This window comes from Phasianus colchicus, chromosome 2 (genome assembly GCF_987193195.1).
Source record: "Phasianus colchicus chromosome 2, bPhaCol1.hap1.1, whole genome shotgun sequence".
In the NCBI taxonomy this organism is placed as follows: domain Eukaryota; kingdom Metazoa; phylum Chordata; class Aves; order Galliformes; family Phasianidae; genus Phasianus; species Phasianus colchicus.
Window position 1 is genome coordinate 101,491,035 of NC_143437.1, and position 23,926 is coordinate 101,514,960.

The 23,926-nt window shown below is 46.7% G+C and overlaps 2 protein-coding genes and 1 long non-coding RNA gene across 4 annotated transcripts; 2 read left to right on the forward strand and 1 right to left on the reverse strand.

The window, feature by feature from the left end:
- Positions 1–4,692: 4,692 nt before the first annotated feature.
- On the reverse strand, positions 4,693–9,974 carry LOC116240533 (ras-like GTP-binding protein rhoA). 2 transcript variants are annotated; one of them, XR_016464546.1, is made up of 3 exons: positions 9,859–9,974; positions 8,367–9,280; positions 4,693–7,856 (listed from the first exon to the last, which is right to left on the reverse strand). XR_016464546.1 is itself a non-coding variant. In XM_031610946.2 (2 exons), the coding sequence occupies exon 2, from the start codon at positions 9,276–9,278 to the stop codon at positions 8,685–8,687; it is 594 nt and encodes a 197-aa protein (XP_031466806.1). In that variant the 5' UTR covers positions 9,279–9,280; positions 9,859–9,974; the 3' UTR covers positions 4,693–8,684. The 2 variants fall into 2 exon arrangements, 1 of the variants encoding a protein (XP_031466806.1); XM_031610946.2 differs by having other exon boundaries at positions 4,693–9,280.
- Positions 9,975–14,988: 5,014 nt separating this feature from the next.
- RHOB (ras homolog family member B) lies at positions 14,989–17,340 on the forward strand. Its single transcript, XM_031611000.2, has one exon. The coding sequence runs from the start codon at positions 15,280–15,282 to the stop codon at positions 15,868–15,870; it is 591 nt and encodes a 196-aa protein (XP_031466860.1). The 5' UTR covers positions 14,989–15,279; the 3' UTR covers positions 15,871–17,340.
- Positions 17,341–19,086: 1,746 nt separating this feature from the next.
- LOC149919222 (uncharacterized) lies at positions 19,087–23,529 on the forward strand. Its single transcript, XR_016464547.1, has 3 exons — positions 19,087–19,313; positions 19,654–19,812; positions 22,050–23,529. It is a non-coding gene; the product is annotated as an uncharacterized LOC149919222 (long non-coding RNA).
- The last annotated feature ends 397 nt before the right edge of the window (positions 23,530–23,926 follow it).

The window sequence follows — 23,926 nt, forward strand, 5'->3', positions numbered from 1 at the left end:
GGGACGTGACCAAACCACTGCCTGCTGCCCTCCTGCAGCCCCTAACCCACATCTCCCTTTTAAAACACCAAAGCTCTGATGCATTTACCTAGAATGATGCTTCAGCCTACAGAAAGCAGAGGAAAGGGATGAGGAAGGAACCTGTTTTCCTTATAGCCTCTCTGCTTTATGCCAGAAATTATGATGAAATGTTTATTGATTGCAATGAAATACCGCTGCACTGAGAGCCGAAGCAGCAGTCTGCGTGGCTCAGCATTTTAAATCCTTCACCTCAATCTTTTCTTCCAGACAGCACAGCTAGAGGAGCCCAAGGGGCTCTTATAACTTGGACCCATCCCTGGGAGCTGCACCAGAAGCCCTCTGCTGTTGCAGGCTCATCAAGGCACTCCTGACAGCTGCATCCTGCTTTTCCAGACACCCCCCAGCAAGAGCACGGGGTGGGTTGCACGTAACCTAATATCAGCACTGCGTCATCTTCTATGTTTATTCAGAGAAATCAGATTTTCATACATTAGTGCAATAGGAAAATCCAGCTTGGGAATTCGTTTGGGGAAAAGAAATGTGCCTGGGACTCCAAGGTTGAGGAATTTAAATCAAAACCTCTTTCAATAAATGCAACCCATTAAGAGTCTCTCGATTATCTATTTGAATATTTCATATTAAAATGCTACTTAGAAAGTATAAATAAAATTTTCTTTACTTCTGCAAATTAAATTTATCCTCAGCTGAAGTCCATTGAGAGCCACCCCATGGGTGAATTTACCCTACATCTCATTTCTGCTCTGGGGTGTTTTCACAGCAATCTGAGTCATCCAACACTCCCAAGCTGAATTAATTCCTGCTGCTTTCCGAACCTCGCAGATGATATCCCACAAACAAAGCCACGTCTGTGATTCAGAAAAGTGCTGATTAATATTGAGCAGGAACAAGCTGGCCACTGCTGTTTGCTCCCGGCTGTCACCAGCTGGCTCTCTGGGCTTTCTGAAGACCCCCAAGTAGGTCTGGGCACAGACCCATCGGATGAGACACAGAAGCCACAAGCAATGGCAGGAGGGCCCCTTCCCCAGCACCAGGAGCCAGCTCCAGCCCAGCAGGCCATGCTGGCCAGCACCAGCTGCTCCTCAGTGCATCTCCAGGTCTTCAGCCTCAGCTATGCTCTCTGCCAACCCAGCCGTGCTCCCTGGGTTTGGCTTCAGGCTCCCAGCCCACCCTTGCCCTGTGGGGAAGGTCCTCTCTGCTTTTTACCCTCCTGCAGACAGTGCTGTGGCTCTCCTGTTGTGCCTTGGCACATGGGCAGATGGTGCCTTCAGGATGATTAATACTCCCAACCCAGTTTGCCAAGAGCCTATTGATTTTCCAGAAGGGTAACAAATTTTCTCCTTATGTACCAGCACTAAGCCTGACATAATTTGCTGTATAGCAGGAGGGAAATCAGCTTTCAGCATGATTTAGGGAGGGTTGTGTTGTATCCAGATACATACCAATATGATCTTTCTCAAGTGCTGTTACATACTGCCTTAATAATTAATTAGAAATAAATAACATTTATGTACGGCGATAATTTGTAGCTTAGTTAGCAGGGCAGGCTGAATGCCAGGATCAGGTCCTGCTCTGGGTAGAAGGCTCCTGGTGAGCCACAGTGAGCAGGGAGTGACTCTGAGCTCTTCTGCTGCCCAGAGGTCCTTGCAATCACGTGTATGGGCACACAGAGAAGCACCCATGGTGCTGGCACTGCTGATAGATTCGCTGATAGATTTGGGAATATCTCCCATCAGAAGAATTTACTGGACGTGATTGCTTGCTTTTTGTCTTAAAGCATTCGGGCTGTGGACAGCCAACAGTACAAGACCAAGAGCTTGCCACCATCAGGAGCTCCTCCTCCTCTTCTCAGGAGGTTCAGCCCTCATATTATGAGCTATGCAAACACCTAACAAAAAGAGTTTGTAATCTCATCTCTTGATCCATCAAATCACAGAATCACAGATTCATACAATATTATGATCTGGAAGGGATGCATAAGGGTCATAGAATGGCTTAGGTTGGAGGGGACCTTAAAGATCATCAAGCTCCAGCCCCTGCCATGGGCTGGCTGCCACCCACCAGCTCAGGCTGCCCAGGGCCCACCCAACTTGGCTTTGAGCACCTCCAGGGATGGGGCATCCACACCTCCCCTGGGCATCCTCTAACACTGCCTCATCACTCTCTGAGTAAAATGTTTCTTCCTAACATCTAACCTAAATCTCCCCTATTTTAGTTTAAAGTCATTCCCCCTTGTCCTGTCACTATCAGACTATCAGGTCCTCCTTCTGTTTGCAAACTCCCAGAAAGATCATAAAATCCAACTCCTGCCTTCGCACAGAACCACCCAAAATTCAAATCATACCTGAGAGCATTGTCCAAACACCCCATGAACTCTGACAGGCTCAGGTGTCCCAGCATCCCCTCACAGGAGAGCTGCTCATTCCCTTGATCATCTTGATGGTTCTCCATTGGACTGTCTCCATATGCCCATGTGCAGTGGGGCGCAGGAGTGAACATCATACTCCACAATATTCTCTTTCTTACCAGAATATTCATTTTAATATCTGTCTACTTATAAAGCCAAGTCTATCTAGTGATGGCAATCAAGGTGTCTGGGTTGTAGAAGAGAAAAATAACGAGTATGGTTTGGAGATGCTGAATGCCACTCATTGCTGAGCCCTCTGCTTGGGCCTCGGCTGGGTGCTCATGAACCTTGTGAAAGCTGGAGCACTGGTGTGACATGGCAGGGGCTGATCAGTTTTTGTGGGACTTAAGCTCAGTTGTGTGGGAAGAAGCCAGAGTGCTCTTTCCTGTGGAACTGGGGTGAAAAAAAAGGTCTGAGCATCCTCTCTCATGTTTCAGAGCACCATCAAATGCTGGCAATTTAGTACTAATATACCGTGTTAACAGCAGGTCACTGGAAATGTACCTGGACCCATCATCATTTTTAATAGCTGAGGAGTGCTTCTGTGCAACATTATTTTAAATTTACCCTCCTGAAGAAAACTGGTAGTCAGAGAGCCTTCCGAAAGATGCATTTTTATTAGCTCGCTCTTCTCCATATGGCTGCTGATAAATGTTTATGTAGACTCTTCCTGCCAAAGGCTTTAAAAACAGCCACATTTCATTTCCTTCCAGGGGTAAGTGGTGGCAAGCACTAGTCAGTGATGGACTGGGCAGTGGCAGGCAAACCCTGCAGTGTCTTCCCATGGTGGTGAGGGAGCATCGCTCAGCCCACAAGCACAGAGGCAGGGCATGGGGAAGAACCTGAGAGAGATGGGGCTGCTCAGCCTGGAGCAGAAAAGGCTCTGGGAAGACCTGATAGTGGTCTTTCAGTAAGAAAAGGGAGGCTGTAAGAAAGAAGAGAACAGACTCTTCAGCAGGGTCTGTTGTGATAGGGCAAGGAGAAATGGTTTCAAATGAAAGGAGGGCAGATTTAGACAGGATATAAAGAAGAAGTTTTTTACAGTAAGGGTGGTGAAGCATTGGCACAGGTTGCCCAGAGAGGTGGTGGATGCTCCATCCCTGCAGATACTCAGGGTCAGGGTGGACCCAGGGCTCTGAGCACTGCTGGAGCTGTAGGTGTCCCTGCTCATTGCAGGGAGTTGAACTAGATGGCCTTTAAGGGTTCCTTCCAGATCATATGATTTTATGATTCTATGGTCTATATAAATATATATGTGTGTTGATGATGCATGTCTGTGAGCATGGGAGAACACACTCAGCCTCACTGACAGCTGGACCTGGGACAGAGAGTTGCAGCAGCCTCACCTCTGTTGGGCTGCTGGATTCAGCAGGCTGTAACAACAGACTCTCTTGGGTAGCAGCTGGGTTTGAGCCAAGGGTGGACGATCTCTGCAAAGACCCCGGATGACTGAGAGAAAGGATTTGAAGAAAGAAGATTGTTCTTCATAATGCCTTCAGGCTTGCAAACTTTCTTTCGAATTTGGATGATGATTGGCAGCTAAATCCCCCTTAGCGCTGAGGCACATCCGCCTTGTGACAGCCTGGCTCAGACACACCTGAGCTAACAGAGTTGCTCCCAATTGCACTGAACTACTCAGAAACCAGTCAGTGGTGATTCACGGATCGGATGTGCCTCTACCAGTCTGTGTCCCAACAGGCACAGCCCGAGGGGTGTGCAGACAGTCACCCCAAATGGGGTCTCACTGACACAGGAGGCAGCTGGCAGACAGCATCTGTTTGGGAACTGAGCACAGAGTTCAAGCTCTGCTCTGCAGAAGAGTAATGTCTTGAATGCCTCTTGGCCAACAAGTCCTGCCTCCACCCCTCCCCACTGTGAAATACCAGATCAATCAGATACAGCATAAAGGGCAGCGAGAGGCTGAAAACAGTGGGACTGAAAAAGGCCACTGGTGTGAACCCTTGGTGTGAGACTGCAGTGTCAGCTGACTGCCACATCAGCAGAGCAAAAGGAGTTTTAGTGAGGCACGTGCCCACGGGCAGCAATGAAGCTGAACAAGGAGGATTTAAGGCCTTAATGTTTCTTACAATTTAGTTTTGGCAAATAAAGTTCCAGTCCTTCTGCCTTTTTATGTGCTCCTCTAAGCTGCTTTGAGGGAATACCACAATCCAGCGCCTTATTTCCATCAAAACACAATAACAAAGTACAGGCTCTTGTCTCAGTCTGTCATTCTGGGAGTGATTGAGTAGAAACACTCTAAGCTGATGAATTATTTAAAATAGACGCTGTACGTCTCAGGCAATGAATTCAATTAAATGGCAAAACATTATTATGAAGAAGACTGAGACAAAAGCCGAAGAGAATCTGTTTTCATAAAATATAGCACGCTTCCCAGTTCATTGTAATTTTGAGTAAATAGACGAATTAGCAGGTAGACTGATAGATGGGCTACTAGAAAGGCCCAATATTTACACAGGAAATTAATATTAAATAGAGAATGGTCTTGCTAAGGAAGACGTATTGCCCTCCTTCCAGTCCATTCCAGAAACAAGCAATGAGCAGCCTACCAACAGGAGATAACATACAGGCTTCTTGTTATTTCAAACAGCTTCTTTCCAAGGCCCTGCACTGTGCATGTGTGTTTTCAATATGTCACTCTGCAGGTGAAAAAAAACTATCTTTGCACTGAAAATGGAAAATTGCTCTCACATATTGCCTTATTAGTGCTGTGTGGTCATTTTACTTCGTTTCGTGCCTTCCTTCTTTTTCCTTCTTCCTTCTTTCTTTTGAAAGACATCATTTATTTGTGCAATTGTTTCACTGACATCGCAAATAAGCTCCCATTTAATTGCAATGCATAGCATCCTACTCACATATTACAGTTTAAACGTACCCTGCTGTTTTAATTGGACGTACGTCTTAACCTGTTGTGGGGAAGAAAGTATTTATCTTTGAAATAGCCCTGTTGAATGATATATGGACATTCAGTTAATTTCATAGAATCGTTAAATGGCTTGGGTTGGAAGGGACCTTAAAGATCATCCAGTTCCAACTCCCTGCTAAAGGCAAGATTGCCAGCCACCAGCTCAGGCTGCCCAGGGCCCACCCAACCTGGCCTTGAACACCTCCAGGGATGGGGCACCCACAGCTCCTCTGGGCAGCAGTGGCAGTGCCTCATCACCCTCTGAGTAAAGAATTTCTTCCTAATATCTAACCTAAATCTCCCCACTTTTAGTTAAAGTATTCCCCTTTGTCCTATCACTATTTGGCAGTTTAAAAAGTCATTCCCTCCTGTTATAAGCTCCCTTTAGGTATTGGAAGGCTGCCATGAAGTCTCCCCAAAGGCTTTTCTTCTTTGAGCTGAACAAACCCATCTCCCTCACTCCCTCAACTTTTCTTCATAGCAGAGGTACTGCAGCCCTCTGATCATCTTCATGGCCCTCCTCTGGACCTGCTCCAACAGCTCTGTGTCTTCCTTGTGCTGGGGGCCCCAGGCCTGGACACAGCACTCAGATGGGGCTTCACAAGAGCAGAGCAGAGGGAAACGGTCCTGTCTGTCTCCCTATTGGCTGCCCCTCTTTTGTTGCAGCCCAGGATACCGTTGGCCTTCTGGGCTGCAGAAGCACACTGCTGGTTTGTGTCCAGCTTTTCATCCACCAGAACCCCCACGTCCTTCTCCTCAGCAGTGCTCTCAATGAGTTCTTCTCTCAGTCTGTACCCATACCTGGGATTGCTCCGACCGAAGTGCAGCACCTTGCACTTGGCCTTGTTGAACCTCATTATGTTCACACAGGCCCACTTTTCAAATCTGTCCAGGTCCCTCTGGATGCCTCCCTTCCTTCTGTTTTATCAGCTGCACCACTCTGCTTGGTGTCTTCATCAAATATAATGAGGATACTCTTGATCCCACTGCCTAGGTCACTGATAAAGGTGCTGAAGGGCACCACCCAAAGATGGACCCCAGAGGGACACCACTTGTGACTCACTTCCCCTTGGACACAGAGCCATTGACCAGCTACTCTTTTCTTGAGCAAAGCACTCTTCTCAAGAAAAAACTTGTTTTCTTGGATTGAAAACAGATTCTCATCAACATGCTGACCCGTATCCTACTAAGAACAGGCAGTGTAACTTGAGATTCACCAAAGTGGTTGTGCTTTCCAAACAGTGGGAGCAGACAGTGCTTACCATCTTTGCAAAGCGGTCTTTCTCCAGATTAACACCCTACATCAGAAGCACGAGACCTGTGTTCTTCAGCCTACCTGCAGTCTAATCCTCCTCACCCACACATACACATATAAAATGGAAATAACAATTTAAACCTATCTACATAAATACAGCTCTTTGAAATGCATTAATGTATGTCGTTACCTGAATCTGTAGAGCACTTATGCACAGAACACACATCCAAGGAGGAAAGGGGAAAATGGTTTTAAATTTGTGTACAATATCAAGTTGCATAGAGGGGATTATTACAGAGTGGAAGAAATTGAGGTGAAAAATTGTCTCCAGAGGGAAAAGGGTGAAGAAAATGAATAAAGAAAAACAGGAACTCCATGTAGTAGATGGTTCACACTTACTTTAGGCAACAATTTAAGTTTCTCAGTTTGGAAAATGGAAGTAACACTTTTTTTATCACCAAGAAATGGATTCGTAATTCAAGTTGAATAGAGCTCAGAGATTCTTTGGAAATGTAAAGCATCATCCTTAAAACATTTGTTACTCAAATCTACTACTAAAAAGTAGCAGCAACCCACTCAATAATACCTGGCCAACTCTGGTATTTCTATACATGTTACTATCAATAGACAGATGTTGGTGGGAAGTATGGGCAAGAAAAATATGAAGTGTGTATTTTACTAGGTCTGTAATCTGGGAAAACTAGTTTGCTAAGGGTATAGCTGCAGGTTGCATAATCAGTGAAACATTTTGTGTTTAGTCTTGTTTTCCCCTGGGAAACTTTAGACAAGCTGCTGAGTGATGAAACCACCACTAGGTAAGTCAGCAAAAGAAAGTATTGCACTTCCACATTCTCCTGGTTCACAACAGTTACGCTCAATTAGCCCTGTCCCTTTATCAGGAGTTTACCTTTGAACTTTTTTATGTTCATTTCCTGTTATAGCATCTGTCTCCAAATCCCATAGTTACATTATCTTTTATCTCCCAGACTTGCACCTTTAATGTCAGTCTGTAAATCAGTTCCTTGGGCTGGCAGCAAACAGTGCTTCGGAGAAGGGAAGAGCATGGAGATGCACTCAAAGTCTTTCCATCTTGCCTCATCTTTGTGCTTCCCTGAGATTCTCTGCTTAGGTTGACAGCATGTTTTAGTCTCTTTCCAAATTGTCAATGACTTGCAAAGCAGAGAGTGTAGATGTCAGCATTCCTTTTACTTCATGTTTTCAGCCTGCAAGTGCTAAGGAAAGGTAGGAAGATTTAAGACACGCTCAAACCATGGAGACTTCTAAAGAATTTTAGACACTGAAGTCAGGTCTCTTTGCCTCTCTCATTTTAAGGTAAGAATTCCGTTAAGAAAAGGATCTTAACTCAGACCCAGGCTGCTTTATCCCAGTTCCTTGGGTAAACTGTTTTACCTGTGCCTGAAGAAGTACATAGCACTGCCTTCATTGCACTCTATACTATATATTGCATCCCTAGTGCATTTATGGAACCAAGCCAGGTCAGATCTGTGAATGAATCCTGCGAAAAGTTAGACCTGTTCTGCCAGTCAGAAAGCCATTCCTATTAGAACAGCAGACTACTGGATACATGTGTATGTGAGTGTCTGTGTAGTGACTCTATTCCCTAAGGGCATTCTTCAAAGAAGCGTATGGAAGGGAGTGCACACTAGTAAACCTTCTCAGCACAGCTGCTTGCCACCAAAGGAAGTCATGATTACCAGGAAGTAATGATTAGATTCACTGACCTCCATGCACTCATGATTGTCCCAGTCTGTATATATCTCCCTTGACCAAGACAACTCTGTGAAGAACTGTAGCTTGTTCATTTCCATTTTTTAAGACTGGTGCTCAGCTCAAGCCTGGAATTGTATTCTTCAGCCTGCTTTGGAGAAGGAAACAAATCCAACTTTTCAAGTGAGAGACTTTGCAGACTTTCCATCCACATAAATGTTTTTTCCATCTTGTACCATAAAAGCCCTTACAGCACCCATACAACATCATCGAAGACATCTACTCACTCTTCCACATAATGAAAACTAAAAACAAAATAGTATTTGTGCCTCTTACAAAATTTGGCAGGACCTTTGGCGCTTCTTTCTCCTCTTTTTCTCATTTAATGCACATTGGCTAATTATCTCCAGGGCGGTATCAACACCTTCTTTTGTCTTGGCAGAACACTCCAGGTAAGCATATGCCCCAATCCTGGCAGCTAAAGCTTTTCCTTTTACAGTGTTAATCGGCTCATAGCCTTGAGCAGCTAATTTCTTTCTGATACCTTCATCATCCCTCAGTTCAATCTTGGTAGCCACCAAAATAATAGGAACCGTGGGGCAAAACAGTTTGATTTCTGGAACCCAAAAGTCAAGGACGTTTTGCTGCGAGTCAGGCCTGTCCACTGAGAAACATATTAAAATAATGTTGGTGTCCTCATAGAACACTGAGCGGAGATTTCGGTAACTGGCTTCATCTTTTTCTGACACGTCAAACAGAAATAGTTTCATCTCCTTCCCATCTTCCTCTATGTCAGTGGCATACGTGTCAAACAGGGTTGGCTCGTAGAATGTGGGGAGCTGATTGTGACACAGAGCGAAGAGGAGGCACGTCTTACCAGAGCAGTCATCTCCAACTACAGTAAGCTTTCTCCTAGCAGCAGCCATTCCTTCAAAACAAAGATGAAGTACAAAACGAGTTATTCTTCTTTTGTGGATGGTAGAAGAGCAGAGGAAATCCCATTAGTTTGGAATTCTTTCCCTCCTCTCCTTTTTTTCTTTCTATACTTCTGTCTTACCCTTGTTTCCTGATTTTTGTCCTTTTCATTTCTCTAGCATTAGAATCTTCTGAAACTGGGAGCACTTTGCTTTCAATTTTTATTATACATCCAAAAATGAATGTGTAAACCAAGTTGGGCATTACAAGATTCCTGCAGTGTCCTATATTTTTGTTTTATCATCTCAAGCATTATTTATGGTCAATATTCAGATCATAACAGATTTCATTTTCTACACTGAATTTTGTGAGTGAAATGGAGCATAGAACACTGTACTGAACATCTATCCAAATTGTCTACACTTTTCCTGCCATTGTCTGCTGGTGGGTTACTACCACTGGTGACAGCTATCCTGCATAAATCCATGCTGCTTTTGCTCATAGATTAGCTGTCATATGGGAGTTAAGAAAGTGTTTTCTCTCTTAATATATTCATGGACATTTTACATGAGATAGAAGTTTTAGACTTACAGGAAAGTTTTAGATTTCCAGCATCAATCTTCTCTGTCTTGATATTCCGTATGAGACTGGTTTCTTCAAATATTGTTGCTGCATCACCTTCGTTAGGTCATTGTTTCTGCCCTACACAGAACTTACCACCGCTCTTCAAATACTGTCACAGTGAACACTGTATTTAAAGGGATGGGTTGATGTTTCTTAATATGGCCAACCAATCAGCAAAGAGAACCCGATGACACTGTTTTTTAAAGAATCTTACTTTACTGGTAACAAAGTGGAAGTTACACAATTCACGAACACATCATAGCATGTTCGCTTTAGCAGTTTCCTCATTCTTGTTGCAAAAGACTCATCCTGAATGAGCATTTCAGTATTAAGTCTGCCAAACTGCTTTGAAGGTCTGGGGATGATGGTACTAGAGAGTAAAAGAGGAGATCTGTCAGCCAGACCCTCAGGACCCTCAGATTTTCAGATCTGCTGAGGCATGCCACAGTAATGAACTGCAGAATCAAAAAAGGGATGAGGTGGGATTTCTGGAGATGATCTGGTCCATCATTGTGCTCCACCAGGGTTGAGTTTTGAATACTGACAAGGAAGGAGAGACAGTCTCTCTGGGCAGCCATTTCCAGTGTTTTATCATCCTCAAAACAGCAAAATGAGATATATCATCTGGATTGTCTAAAGGGAAAGAACTGTTTAGTGTTATGGATATAATCTTGGACCCTAAAGAGGAAACTGAACTCCCTGATACCTTGTGAGCATTGGACAAGTCATTTCTCCTATATTCTCTCAGTTAGGTAGGCAAAGACTGCAAGGTGTTTGCATCCACTGAAAACTGAGAACAAAGGGAACCGGAGATGGATTCATTTGGTCTCTCTGCAGAGAGAACTGTTTGCAGAGGCATTACTGGTGATGCAGATATTTAACTACTGATGCACAGTTATATATCAGCACATTTATATCTTAGAGCAACAGACAAGTTCATCAACTGAGGGTGACTTTTTAATTATTATTATTTGAGAGAATGGAGACCAGAAGGCCATCAGTTTTCTATGGTGGTCTAATTTTACTCTGCCAGATAATATTTCCTGTGTTCCATTCAAGTAAAAATCTGATAATCTTGTCAGAGAAACTTGGCAAAATGGAAGTCATTTGATTCTGGCATCTTTACTTACATCCTAGAAGAGCAATGCCAGTGGGTCCTGCAGAGTTCTTTTGGATGATAAAGGCATTTCCTGTTTGGGATGATGTGTTTTCACTTGTGTTTCCCTTTTACCCTAAGCAAAAATACACAGGTCTTAACTTTCTCTTTTGTGCCTTGGCATTCCAGTTTCTAGGTAGATCAGCCTGGCCTCCTGACTGACTGCACTGATTACAGAGGAATCTGAGAGTTAAATCCAGGTTTTCAGCAGGGACATTAGAAAGCAATGAACTTGCTTTGACTTGCAACGAGTCAAATGCTAGACTGTGAACTGCTCACATTTAACAAGCTCTTACTTCCCTCCCTTCACTAAGAAGCTTTGCATGAGGACTGCAGGATGCTTGTTGCTAGTGTTACAGTACAAGTCAGTGTGCAGGACTCAGTATGCCATTACTGGCACATACAGCTCCCTCAGTGTGTTATGCCACAGCAGGCAATGTACTTACTTGCTTACTTATTGACAAAAAGGAGAAAGATCACCTTCCCCACAGAGCTTTCATGCTTTTGGTGCAGATTTATACATGAACATAAATTATCTGTGTTACAGACATGCCATTTAGAAAATCTGTTTAGCAGAAAGAACAGGGAGGAGGCATATAATCTGGAAACAATCTCCAGTAACTAACTGAAATTGTCTTCTCAACAATGAAAAAATGCCAATTGGTTTAGATCAAGTAAAAATCTAAAAGGCTGAGTTTTAATCTCAAAACCACTGCACAAGTAATAAAAGCAAAGATGTGGTGTCTTTTTTCTCTTGCTCATGCTTTCTTCATCAGTCATACAGATGTATGTGGTGCAGCAGAACTAATAAATTCTCTGCTTAGAGACTGTGCATTAGGGGATTACTGGAAGGGAAGTTTCAGTTTGCTTTAAGAAGTATAGCTGAGCATATCATGCAAATTTGATCAGGAAATGTAAAAATTACAACATAGAGTGGTTACACTTCTTGGAGCCTTCCAGACCACAGCTATGCTTGAATGCAAAATTGGTCCTGTAAAACAAAATCTTAGGTGAGAAGAAAGCCCAGAGCCTATTCTCATATTTTTCTTTCCAGGTTTTCCATCTCTGCTCTCTGTACATACTCAGAGAAAGAAGTCTAAGTACTTCAGCAGGTTATTATCCTCTGTGTTCAGTCCCAGGATTGCTGCAGTTCTGTTGCACTCACAGCACTGCAACACTGTTCAGATTCCCATTTTCCCTGGTCTAAGCAGGTGAAAGGGAAGGATTCCTATGTACAGTTCTGCTTCTGATCTCCACTGTTCTCAGAACTGATTCTTTTCAGGCTTTTATGTGAGCTGAAAAGAGGATTCTCCAGAGAAGAGAAGCATATATAACTGAAAAAAAAAAAAAAAAAAAAAAAAAAATTAAGGCCTCCTTGCTCCCACTTAGCTCAGTGCACGTACTACACAGCTTCCTGCAACTTCAGTGCAAAATCAATCTGGAGAAATTGATGATGAGGCTTTCTGACATTTATGGGCAGAATCCACTGCAGTGGAAAGGTAGCAAATTTACACTAATTATGAAGCCCAGGCCATTATTAAGGTATTAAGCATTTAAGTCTTAATTAGGGCCCATTGGCTTCAGTGTTGGAAGAGTTTACTAGTGAATGAAATAAGTTCCAGTAACTGAGTACTGGAACTGTGTCTGCAATTAGAAGAACCCCTGCTGTGGGTATGACTTGGGTTAATCAGACCTTTTCAGAACATTTCCTGAGCCCAGCTTTGAAGCTGAGATGAGCAGACTGTTTGGATAAGGCCACCCTGTCTTGAAGTCTACCAGAGTTAAGGGGTATGCATGAGGGCTGCTTCAGTTTGCTTTCTGCACACTAAGGCACACAGATAATTGCTAGCAGCACTCCCAGTGAACAACAGAGCCATGTGCTTTGATATGAATAAGCTACCTATTTCCCTACCTTTCATGGCACAGCACAGAGGAGATGATCAGCATAACTACCCATTCGGGTGGCTCTTTTTTTCTGTTTAATGAAGCGCTGTGCTGACGAAAAGACATCAGATATTCAGCCACGACTCCTCATGCAACCCAAAAGTCAAATCACAGATTCATCACAGAATCGTTTGAGTTGGAAGGCAGCATTAAAGGTCATCTAGTCCAATTTCCCTGCAGAGAACAGGAAATAAAAAGGAATAAAAATAAAACCGAATTCAAAAGCATCTTTAAGCAGCACCTCCCACGAGCTTCAAGGCACCCGCAGCTTCTCCTGCAGCCGCCTGGGAGGCAGGCCGGGCTCGGCAGCTCCTGAGCAGCGGGGACGGCGGGCATCCCTGGAGGCACAGCGGCCACCAGGGGGCACCAAACTCCGGCGAACCGAACCACCGCCGCTTCCGAAGAGAGTAACTGGAAGGCAGCAAAACGCACGAAGATTTGCATTATTCAGCAAATGAACTACGCTTGTCCGTTAAAAAGGTTGTACATGCTTGTGATATTATAGAGAAAATAGTTACATGCTGCTTGTGCTTCATCATAGAATCACAGAATCATAGAATTGCTCAGGTTGGAAAAGATGTTAAAGATCATTCAGTCCAACCACAACCTCACCATACCATCCTAACTCTAGCAACCCTCTGCTAAATCATGTCCCTGAGCACCACATCCAAACGGATTTTGGACACATTCAGGAATGGTGACTCAACCATCTCGCTGAGGAGCCTATTGCAGTGCTTAACAACCCTCTCTGTAAAGAAATTTTTCCTGATATCCAACCTAAACTTACCCTGGTGCAACTTGAAGCCATTTCCCCTCGTCCTGTCACCTGTCACTGGTGAGAAGAGACCAACCCTGCTCTGCTGTAAGCACCTTCCAGATATTGGAAGAGAGCAATTAGGTCTCCCCTCAGCCTCCTTCTCCCCAGACTAAGCAGCCCCCATTCCTTCAGTTGCTCCTCATGAAAAGGACATGCCAGCACGGGAAAGGAGACTTCAATGCAGATCACCTCTTTAGGGTTTGGGAAAAGTTTGCAACTGAGAGCAGTGATAATAAAAGTAAAGGGATGATGAAAATCAGAAATGGAGCCTGTTGACAGTCCAGAGGTATCTGAAAACACCGAGACTGTGACCACACTTTCAGTCTTTTTTCAAACATTGGTTTGAATTTATTAGGTTCACTTTGCATGAAAGGTGCTGTACAAAGATGAGGTACGCATCCATCCATCTGCAAATAGAGATGCCCTTCTGACAGGAGGAATGGGAATTACAAAAAATCTCAGAGGGGATGAATTACATTTCAGCGCTCAGGGTTAAGCGAACCATTTGCCCTATTAACACGTCCTCCATAACGCTCCACTGAAAGTCACAAGCTAAGCAATTTGATTTCCTCAACGGCATGTTTGGTCTTAAATACAATTCTCAACAGCAAACACAGCGTTCAAATCACTCATTTTTCTTCTTTCGCTGTCGAGCAAAAGGATTCGGACCCAGCCCTGAGCAGCAAGCTTTTCTTTTAAGTGCTGGGAGACAACACCCAGCCAACAGCGATGGCTGCAGGGCCGGCGGTACCAGCAATGCCAGGCGGTGCGAGCTGTGCGAGCCATCTGCTCGTGCTGAGCCACTCCGGAGCCCCTCAGGAGCAGGGCTGCCTTCGGGAACAGCGCGTCGGGGTCTGCCCTGCCGCAGAGCCCCCGTGGGAGCCCGGCACACAGCTCCCAGCCCTGCTCCCCAGCTCCTCAGTCCCACAGCCCTGCCGCAGCCCTGCCTCACAACCCGCACCCCCAGCGCACCCCCGGCCCGCCCTCAGCCGCCCCTCAGCTCGGGGCCCCTCGACCCCGCCGCGCGCCCCCTCCTTCCTCGCGCCCCGCCTCCCGCCCGCAGGGCTGGCCAATCGTGACGCTCTCCGCCGAGGATGACCTCACTCCCTGCGTTCCCATTGGCTGGCTATATTAGGAAAGTCGGAGAGCCTTTAAATAGCGGCGCCGGCGTTCTGCTTGCGGCAGTGGCGGCGCGGAGGAGTGCGGGGCGGTTCTCTTTCTTGCAGCCGGGCCGGCAGCTGCGGCGGTTCCCTCGCGAAGAGTTGGACTGAGCCGGGCGGGACCGACAGCCGAAGCGTGTCCCCGAGGGAGGGGACGGAGACGCGGTACCAGCTCGGGGAGCCTGCCTGCGCGGGCCCGGCTCGCCACGGTGCCCTGTGAGAAACGAGAAGAAGCGGGAGGCGGCGGCCGCGGGGAGGAGGGCCCTGCCATCGTCCTGCTGCACGGCAAGGCCAGCTTGGCGAGTCTGGCCATGGCCGCCATCCGCAAGAAGCTGGTGGTGGTGGGGGACGGCGCCTGTGGCAAGACCTGCCTCCTCATCGTCTTCAGCAAGGACGAGTTCCCTGAGGTTTACGTGCCTACCGTCTTCGAGAACTACGTGGCCGACATCGAGGTGGACGGCAAGCAGGTGGAGCTGGCCCTGTGGGACACGGCCGGCCAGGAGGACTACGACCGCCTGCGCCCTCTCTCTTACCCAGACACGGACGTGATCCTCATGTGCTTCTCAGTGGACAGCCCGGACTCGCTGGAGAACATCCCGGAGAAGTGGGTGCCCGAAGTCAAGCACTTCTGCCCCAACGTCCCCATCATCCTGGTGGCCAACAAGAAAGACCTGCGCAACGACGAGCACGTGCGTAACGAGCTGGCCCGCATGAAGCAGGAGCCGGTGCGCACTGAGGATGGCCGCGCCATGGCCATCCGCATCCAGGCCTACGACTACCTGGAGTGCTCGGCCAAGACCAAGGAGGGTGTCAGGGAGGTCTTTGAAACCGCCACCCGGGCGGCCTTGCAGAAGCGCTACGGCACTCAGAACGGCTGCATCAATTGCTGCAAGGTTCTATAGGGCGCGGCTGGAGCGCGGCGCTGGGCACGGCGCCTGATCACCTGTTGGCAGGCGGAGCGGAGCTGGGGCATGCATGCACACAGCATCTGCCTGTCCCCTCAGCTAGGGGTTGGCAGGGAATGGGGGTGGGGACTAAGGGAGGGGGCACGCTCCCTTAGCCGAAAAGGGTTGTGCTGGCTCAGCCGCGGGGACGGAGGGAGGGGGGGAGGGTTGCATGCCCTGAGTCTTGGGAATCGGGTAGGGAGAAGCATTCTCCCACCACTGGCCCCTTCAAGTTGATTGACTCTCAACAAGAAGCTGCTGAGACTGGACTGAGCAAACACTGCACCCAGCTCTTCGCCTGCACCCACCATCTGCGGCTCCCGGCTCCCAGGCAGCCTCCTCTCTTTTGCAGGAGGAGAGTGGTGGAGCTGAGATGCTCGAAGGGACTTCTGCCTCCTGTGTGCATGTGCCTCCCCCCAGGTGAGCTGGGGAACAGGCTGCCTCTTTTGGGCTGCTTGAAGCATCCTGGTGTCTCCTGCAGGTGTTCTGGCTTGAACCTGACCTGCCATCAAAGTTGGCCCTGAAGACCTGGACTGGGAGTGGAGGCTCATCCCAAGCAAAGCCTGTATATATCTTACTTTCCTGTCTTGTGCAAACTGGGGTAGTGCAGGGGTGCTTATTTAAAGTGAGATGGGGAGGGGGTGCCCAGCTGGGACTTCAGTGTGCAAAGGAGCACTTTGGCATGACTAATGCCTGCTGGTGACACGAGCCTTGAATTGTCTCCAGCTGCAGAAGCCACCGGGCTGGGAAGTAAAGCTGGGCTGCTCCATCCTCCTTGCTGAATGTCCTCTGGATGGGGCAGGGTGAGTGAGGGGGGTGGAGCGACATTGCCATATTATGATCTTGGTGCCTGCTCCTTCATTTCATGTTGTCTTCTGCAAATGCATTGATTTGGATTTATTTAAAAGTTTGTTTTGAAATGACTTTGCACAACTTGGATTTTTTTTAAATACTCAATGTGCTTGTATCTACATCCAACACTGCAGCATTGGAAACGTTCTTACTCAGTAACCTCATCTGGGCCTTGTTGTAAATTGTGACTTCAGCACGAGTAATTAAAATCACTGTATCTCTTTTGCCTTGGAAAAAGATGAAAACACTGTTCCTTACACATTGAGTACATCAGACTTTAATACTAAAGGGAAGATTAAAGAATTTAGGTTTATTTAAAACTTATTTTCACTGGGTAGCAGACCCAGGTGAAAATAATACTGCGTTTCTCTGGTTCAGAGAACAAATTTACCCGTTTGTTTGTTTCCTTCCTGTCCTTCCCTTAATGGTGGTACTGAGACTGTTTTTTTGTTTTTAAGAATTTGCCATGGCGAGAACTGAGATGTATATGATGTTTACATAAAAACTATGAACTGTGTATGCAGTTTTTTATGTAAAGTATTAAAAGATTCTATGCTGACTTAAGAGAAAGTGGTGTTGTGATTTCCAGGGCAGCCCTCAGTGGGGCTGGAGCAGTTTCAGGAAGGCACTCCAATGCTTATGAGCTAGGTGAGTTTGCCCTGTGCTGATACTGGTGTTTTCTCCACTGGTTGACAGTACCTTTTGGGCAGCTTTCAGGGCCATGGGTGTTTTGTTTCCCTTTTGGAAATCCTACAATCAGTTTTTTTGGTCCTAAAACATCTTTTGGTTAAAGAAGAGTTAAATCCCTCAATTTGTAGTGTTTCAAGGGCTACTGTCATAGTATCATGGTATCATACAGTATTCTGAGTTGGGGAGGACCTTTCAAAAGGGTCGTACAGAGCTCTGAAGCCAGGTCTTACACAGCCTAATGTTCCATGCAATGCCAGTAAGGGCTATTAAAATCAGCATGGGGAACCTTTGCCTTAAACCAGTTGCAACAGCTGCAAAGTCTGCAAGCTCATTAGACTGCAGTGATAAGACATCTTCAACATCCCCAAAGAGAAAACATTAATATTTGTATTTTAAACACTAGGAAATGACTTAGCATTGCATCTCTGTATGATTAGCTCTACCAGTGTTTTCCACTGAGGTGCTTACGAGGTAATTACATTCATTATTTCAAATTGGACTTCTGCCCAAGTTAAGGCTACACAGTCTTGCCTGGGGGGGAGAAAACTAAGAAAGCACATCTCAGCTGTAACTGAGCGTGAGCTCCCTGTGCTGCTTGTGGAGCTGTAAGAGAGGGGAGGTAGTCCTGTAGCAATCCACCCGTGGGGTCAGGGCTCGGGATCCATTAGCCATGCAAGGTGTGTCTCATCCCACCGGCCCTGACTCAGCCCTGCTGAGGTGACCAGGCCTCAGGGCTGGGCTGGACTTTGGTGTGAGCCAAAGCAGGGGCCCAAGCCTAGGACAGGCTGACTCGCACTTTGCATTCAGACAACAGACTGGTTTCACATGGACCCTAGCTTGTCTTCAGCCTGATCATCCACCCCATGTCCATATGCTCCCACAGCTTGTCTTCTGGAGGGCAGGACAAAGGCAGCAATTAGTGAAGGCACCAGAAGGAGCTCCACAGCCAACTCATCGCACGCTCCCTGTGTGCTCAGAGGCTCTCTCTGCCATGTCCACAGGCCCATGCGACATCCCAAGCTGAGGAAAGGTTGCACCCTCCTTCACCTTCTTCAGGCCAAGGTCAGCATCTGCAAAAGGGGTTTCTTCTGGCAGAAGCTCCCCTGGGGAATTTGCCCCGTGGCGATACCAGCACATCATTAGCAGCAAATCCTGGAAATGGTTCTACGACTGTACCATTCTTCCCTTGTTGGAAATACACCAACAGCAGCTGTAGTCCTTATGTCACGTGGAGACTTCAGTTAGAAAGCATTCTCAGTAGGGTGTGCCAAAACGTGACAAGTCATCTTTGGTGGAGGAAAGCAGTCAGTGAAAATCCCGAGTGGTTTTGGCAGAAGGGGTTGTAATGCCTTTTAATGCCCTGAACTGAAACACTCCCCATACAGCAGTGGGGTTGCATGAGTGTAAGTGGGAGCAGAATTTGAAGCCATACCTTCTTATGTAGCTTCTTGGTTTTGCAGCAGTAATGTAATGTAGCTCCACGTGCCTTACAGTGCGTGGAGTTGCTTTCAAGTCTGGTTTAGCAACTCAGCAAAGAGTGGACACAGATTCCCTGTAATAAGAGGGGAAAAAAAAGTACTTTGAAGACGATTTACTAATTGGTCACCAACTGTACTTCCCTCATGGGTTTTATTCCTCCAATGCAGAAAATAAACTAAAAACAAAAAGCCCAATTTTGTCTTTCAGATTATAGTGAGCTGCAGCATGAACGCAGCCAGTTCTTTCTTGGTTGTGCTGCTGGTTTTGTACCACCAGGGATAGAAACTGCACTAGCAGCCCACTGAGCTGAGCTGCTGGAAGGATGGAGGACAAGGCACGAGTGGGACTCGTTACAACTGGGCCGACCACTCCGCATCAGGGTGAGGAAGTTTCTGAGGATGTCTGCATCCACAGCATCACGAGCCCAGCTGCAGCTTGTGTAAAATCTCCGTTCCCATTAAAGGGGACAAAGAGGGTGGGATTTTACCATAAACGCTCTATTCCGTTGCTTTCAGGCCATTCATCCTCATCCGCATTCAAGGGCTAGAGGGAGGAATTTGGAAACAAAGTGGGTTTCCTGGTGGGCTCATTTGCACGATAATGTCCCTTTCCCTGGGAAGGGGAGGGCAGTGGAAGCCTGGGGACCCCGGGGGGCCCTGGATGAGCCTTTTCTCCTGTTCCCAAGCTTTTGTGCTGTGATTTTTTGTTTGTTTGTTTTAGGTTCTGTATCCAAGGAGCTTTGATCGTGTAGTTCTTGCTGCGTGGGGCTCTTCCTGCTGCACAATTTGGGGTGGCACAACCAGGTCCTGCTGCACAGCCTTCTCTGGGGCAGCCTGACCTGCCTGGTGGCAGCTGCTCTTCTCCTCGCATGGAAAGAAAGTGAGGTTCAGACCAGGACTTTTCGTGTTGTAAATGAACAGCTAAGAATAGAATCACTGAGACATAGAATTATTTGAGTTGGAAAGAACTCTTAAAGGCCATCTAATTCAACTCCCTGCAATGAGCGGGGACACCTACAGCTCCAGTAGTGCTCAGAGCCCTGTCCAGCCTGACCCTGAGTGACTGCAGGGATGGGGCATCCACCACTTCTCTGGGCAACCTGTGCCAATGCTTCACCACCCTTACTGTAAAAAACTTCCTCTTTATATCCTGTCTAAATCTGCCCTCCTTTCGTTTGAAACCATTTCTCCTTGCCCTATCACAACAGACCCTGCTGAAGAGTCTGTTCTCTTCTTTCTTACAGCCTCCCTTTTCTTACTGAAAGACCACTATCAGGTCTTCCCAGAGCCTTTTCTGCTCCAGGCTGAGCAGCCCCAGCTCTCAGCCTGTCCTAACAGGGGAAATGGAAGGGACCTCAAAGACCACGTAGTTCAGACTATGTGAAGGTATGGAGGAACATCACTGCTTGGTGTGCACATCTAACAGCATCAACAGTAGAAGCTGTGCAGCCACTCTGAAAGATGAACACACACGCATATCTATACTTAATCCCAAAAGGAAAATTGGCATGTTTGGGGTTTAAACCAGTCATGCCACATTGAACATGAGTGTGATGGCACTGAACGCTTCACACTGCCCCTGACTGCAGGTTTCCCTGGAAGCATTCCCAGGGATTAACTACAACGAGGTGCTGGCAAGACAAAGGCACGCATATACGAGTAAAAAGGTGAGAGGGGAAGCAAACTGTAGTAATTGCCTTGCAGCTAGGAATTTTGCAAGGGACTGCCTAATGCTGACAGCTTGCATGGCTCCCACACCCGGCAGCACCTCCTCTTGGGTGGGCTCAGCTCTTCACACTGCTGTGTTAAATTCAGAGTTAAATGCCTACATTTCAGACTTGTAGGGATTTGGTGCCTGGAGGCTTCTCAGCCTTTTCCAGCTGAGCCAGTGGGTCTAATGAAAAGCCATTCTTCCTCCACACATTCTTCGCTTGAGAATCTTCTTAGTCCTTCATCATGCCAGGGAAGCAGCCACTGGCAAGAGGATATTTTGAGTGCATGCTGTTTTTTATGAGCAGTTTTTAAATTAGGCGTTTCCAGGTGGCTGCCTTACAAACAACAAGAACTGCTCCGGAAGTAATGCCTCCTATTATGTTGGCCCACTACATCAGAGGTGGATATTGGTGATATGGCAGCAGAGGTCTAACCTTCCTACGAATATCCCATTAAATGTTGTTCTGTGTGACAGGTAGCAGCAGAGGGGCAGTCTGACAGAATGGCATCTGACATGGAAGTGTGGATGAAGCAAAGGTGTGTCACTGAATTCCTCCATGTGGAAAAAATGGCACCCACTGGCATTCATTGACACTTGCCGAATGTTTCTGCAGATCAAACAGTGGCTGTGAGCACAGTGAGGCGACTGGCAGTGAGTTTCAGCAAGGGCAACCACGCATCACCTCCGCTGGTACAGATTTTTATGAGCAGAGCATGCAGCCTCTTATTCATAGCTGGTGAAAATAGACAGTTAATGGTGGTGACTGTGTTGAAAAACAGTGTTTTGTAGCTGAGAATTTGCTCTATCAAATGGTGTTATTGTACTCTTTGTTTCCAATGTAGTTTCCATGTAAAAAGATAGATGGCATTACTTTTGGAGCAGCCATTGTAGGTGGTTAGGGTGATTGTATGGTGATATTTGTCAGGACAAAAGATAGGTCTGCAAAATCATACATACGTAACATAACTGTGCTAGTGGTTCATTGTTTCGTCCATAATACCTGCAGGCTTTACATTTTCCAGAATTTGTAACCTGCACAATCATTCTGCAGAACTTCCTGACATCTCCCCTAAAGCTCTTCAGCCTTTTTTTTTTTATATTTCAAACAGTTCACCTTCTTGCACTTAAAGTCTGACCTCCATCCTGTGGGTTGTGCCCACTTGTTACGTGCCAAGGTTAACAAAGCTTTCCCCCAGTACAGGAAAAGCATGTTGCTAAATCACTGGATGCGAATTTTTCAGGTCTGTACAAACTGAAAGGAGCTATCGGATCAAATCAGTTCTTAAGTGGGAGGCATTCAAATCCCACACCTTGTGCTGAGAAAGTGTGTTTGTCACTGACATTCACACATTTCTTGTGCACCTCCCAGTCATTCCTGTCTGACTGTTCTCCTTTTTTTTCAGGAAGAAGATAAGTGTTACTTGTCCTGGCAAGCACCCGTGTTCTTAACCTTTCCTAAATGTTCTTGGAGGAACTGTACGCCGTGGACACTCTGGTCTGTGAATCAGCCTTAATGGATGGAAAATTTCCAGCTGGACTTCTAGGGAGATGTTTCAGTCCCTGCTTTTTTCTTGAGCATCTCTAGAGGAGATCCATCATTGCTGTGGTGCAGTGTAAGCACAAGCAGACAAGCTCTTGGACTATTAATCTTGACTATTAATTCTGTCGAACCCACTCACCTGTGTTTAACAATGCTTTTGTCGTGAGGAACAATACGACTACAAATGTAATATGTTCCTCCCAACCAGGGGAGACAACCAGGACGATATGGGCAGCTGCACCCTAGGGCATGTGTGGGGAAGATGCAGCCAGGGGATACGGGGCCATGCTCAACACCTGAGCCCCACTCACTGCCTGTGCTTTCCTAATGCCTTCTGCCAGCAGCGAGGCAAAATCAGGGCAGGGAAGGGGAGAGGGAGCTGAGTCACTGCTGGTGCTCACACTGGGCCTGTTTTTGTGGCCTGAACAGCTGTTTTTATTTTCCATAGCTGTCAGTTCTGGAAGGCAGCTTTGTTTTTCTGTTCTAAACGAGGAGTTGAAAACAGCACCGAAAGTCTGTAAATGCCTATTAGTGATGAGGACTGATGGAGCTAGACTGTGCTGGTAAAACATTCATTCCTCCTACACTCAGCTTTGCTCTGAGATCAACAAATCACTCATGGGGAAGTGTGCTGCCCTCTGAGGTGTGTGCTTCTCTCCCTGCTCCAGCTGCAGGCAGCAGTGTAAGGATGGGATGGTTCCCGGTTGAACTAATGATGAAGTGTATGCAGAGGATTGCTTGCTTTTCAAGCTTAGTCTGTGGTTTAATCAGCTCTGGAAGCAAGTTGCATGACCTATTAATTTTTTTCAGAGAGAAACTTGCAGGATCTGTATCTTCTCCTCCTTCTTTGCAAGCTTTTCTGCCCCTCAGTTTTGGCACATGCGTGCTTCTGTGATGTTCTGGTGCCCTGCATTGCAGAAGTCTTCTGCAGCTTTCTCTCTGCCCTGTGCCAGGAGGGACAAGCCAGGCAACCCACCGAGGCTGAGACCTGCTACTCTGTGCATCTGGGTCCCTTGCCCACATTAGCAGCTTCAGTGCTTGGTTTGGAGAGCTGATGGCAAGATCTGACTGGTGGGGGCCAGGGGGGAGGATGCACAGCCCTGCAGCACTGTGACAGACTGATTTTCTTGCTTTGCCTTCAGGCCAGTTCCTCTCCTTTCTCTGAATCAGGAGAAGACCCCCATTAGTCTATCTTGGGCTTATGTACAAGAGCTACCAGAGGAAGAAAAGCAGTCCTTCTGAAGCCATCGGTGTGGAAGTGGAGGATGGTCAGCTGGGCACTGCTGGGTCTGCAGCCAAGCAGTGCAAGATGTGAGCTGTCCATTCATTCCACTTGAAACCAGTAGCCCACCTGCCAAGATTCCAGTCAGCCCTGGATAAAATGTGGCACCATTATTTGCATCTCTGCACTTCTCTTATCTGGCCACAGACAGTGCTGGCACTGGATTTGCCCTGCACTCATATAATTTCTGTGCAGCTGAGCAAACTCCTGGCTCTCCCTGTTCATGTTTTTCCCTTGTAGATAAGCAAATGAGGTTAAGGAGACCCCAGGTCTCCTTCCTCTCCTCCTGTTTCTTTGTAAATGTCTCACAAGGGATTTTTTTCTCCCTCCAAACGTTTCTTCTCTTTTCAATGAGAGAGTTAATGTTACTTACAGGACCCATAAAAAAGAGATAGAACCATGGAATCAGGCAAGCAGCTGGAAAGGAACTGGATTTGCATCCTTCTTTCTTCCCCTTA

Bases quoted from the DNA above. Each gene is read 5' to 3' on its own strand.
- LOC116240533 (XM_031610946.2), bottom strand. From the start codon at position 9,278: ATGGCTGCTGCTAGGAGAAAGCTTACTGTAGTTGGAGATGACTGCTCT.
- RHOB (XM_031611000.2), top strand. From the start codon at position 15,280: ATGGCCGCCATCCGCAAGAAGCTGGTGGTGGTGGGGGACGGCGCCTGT.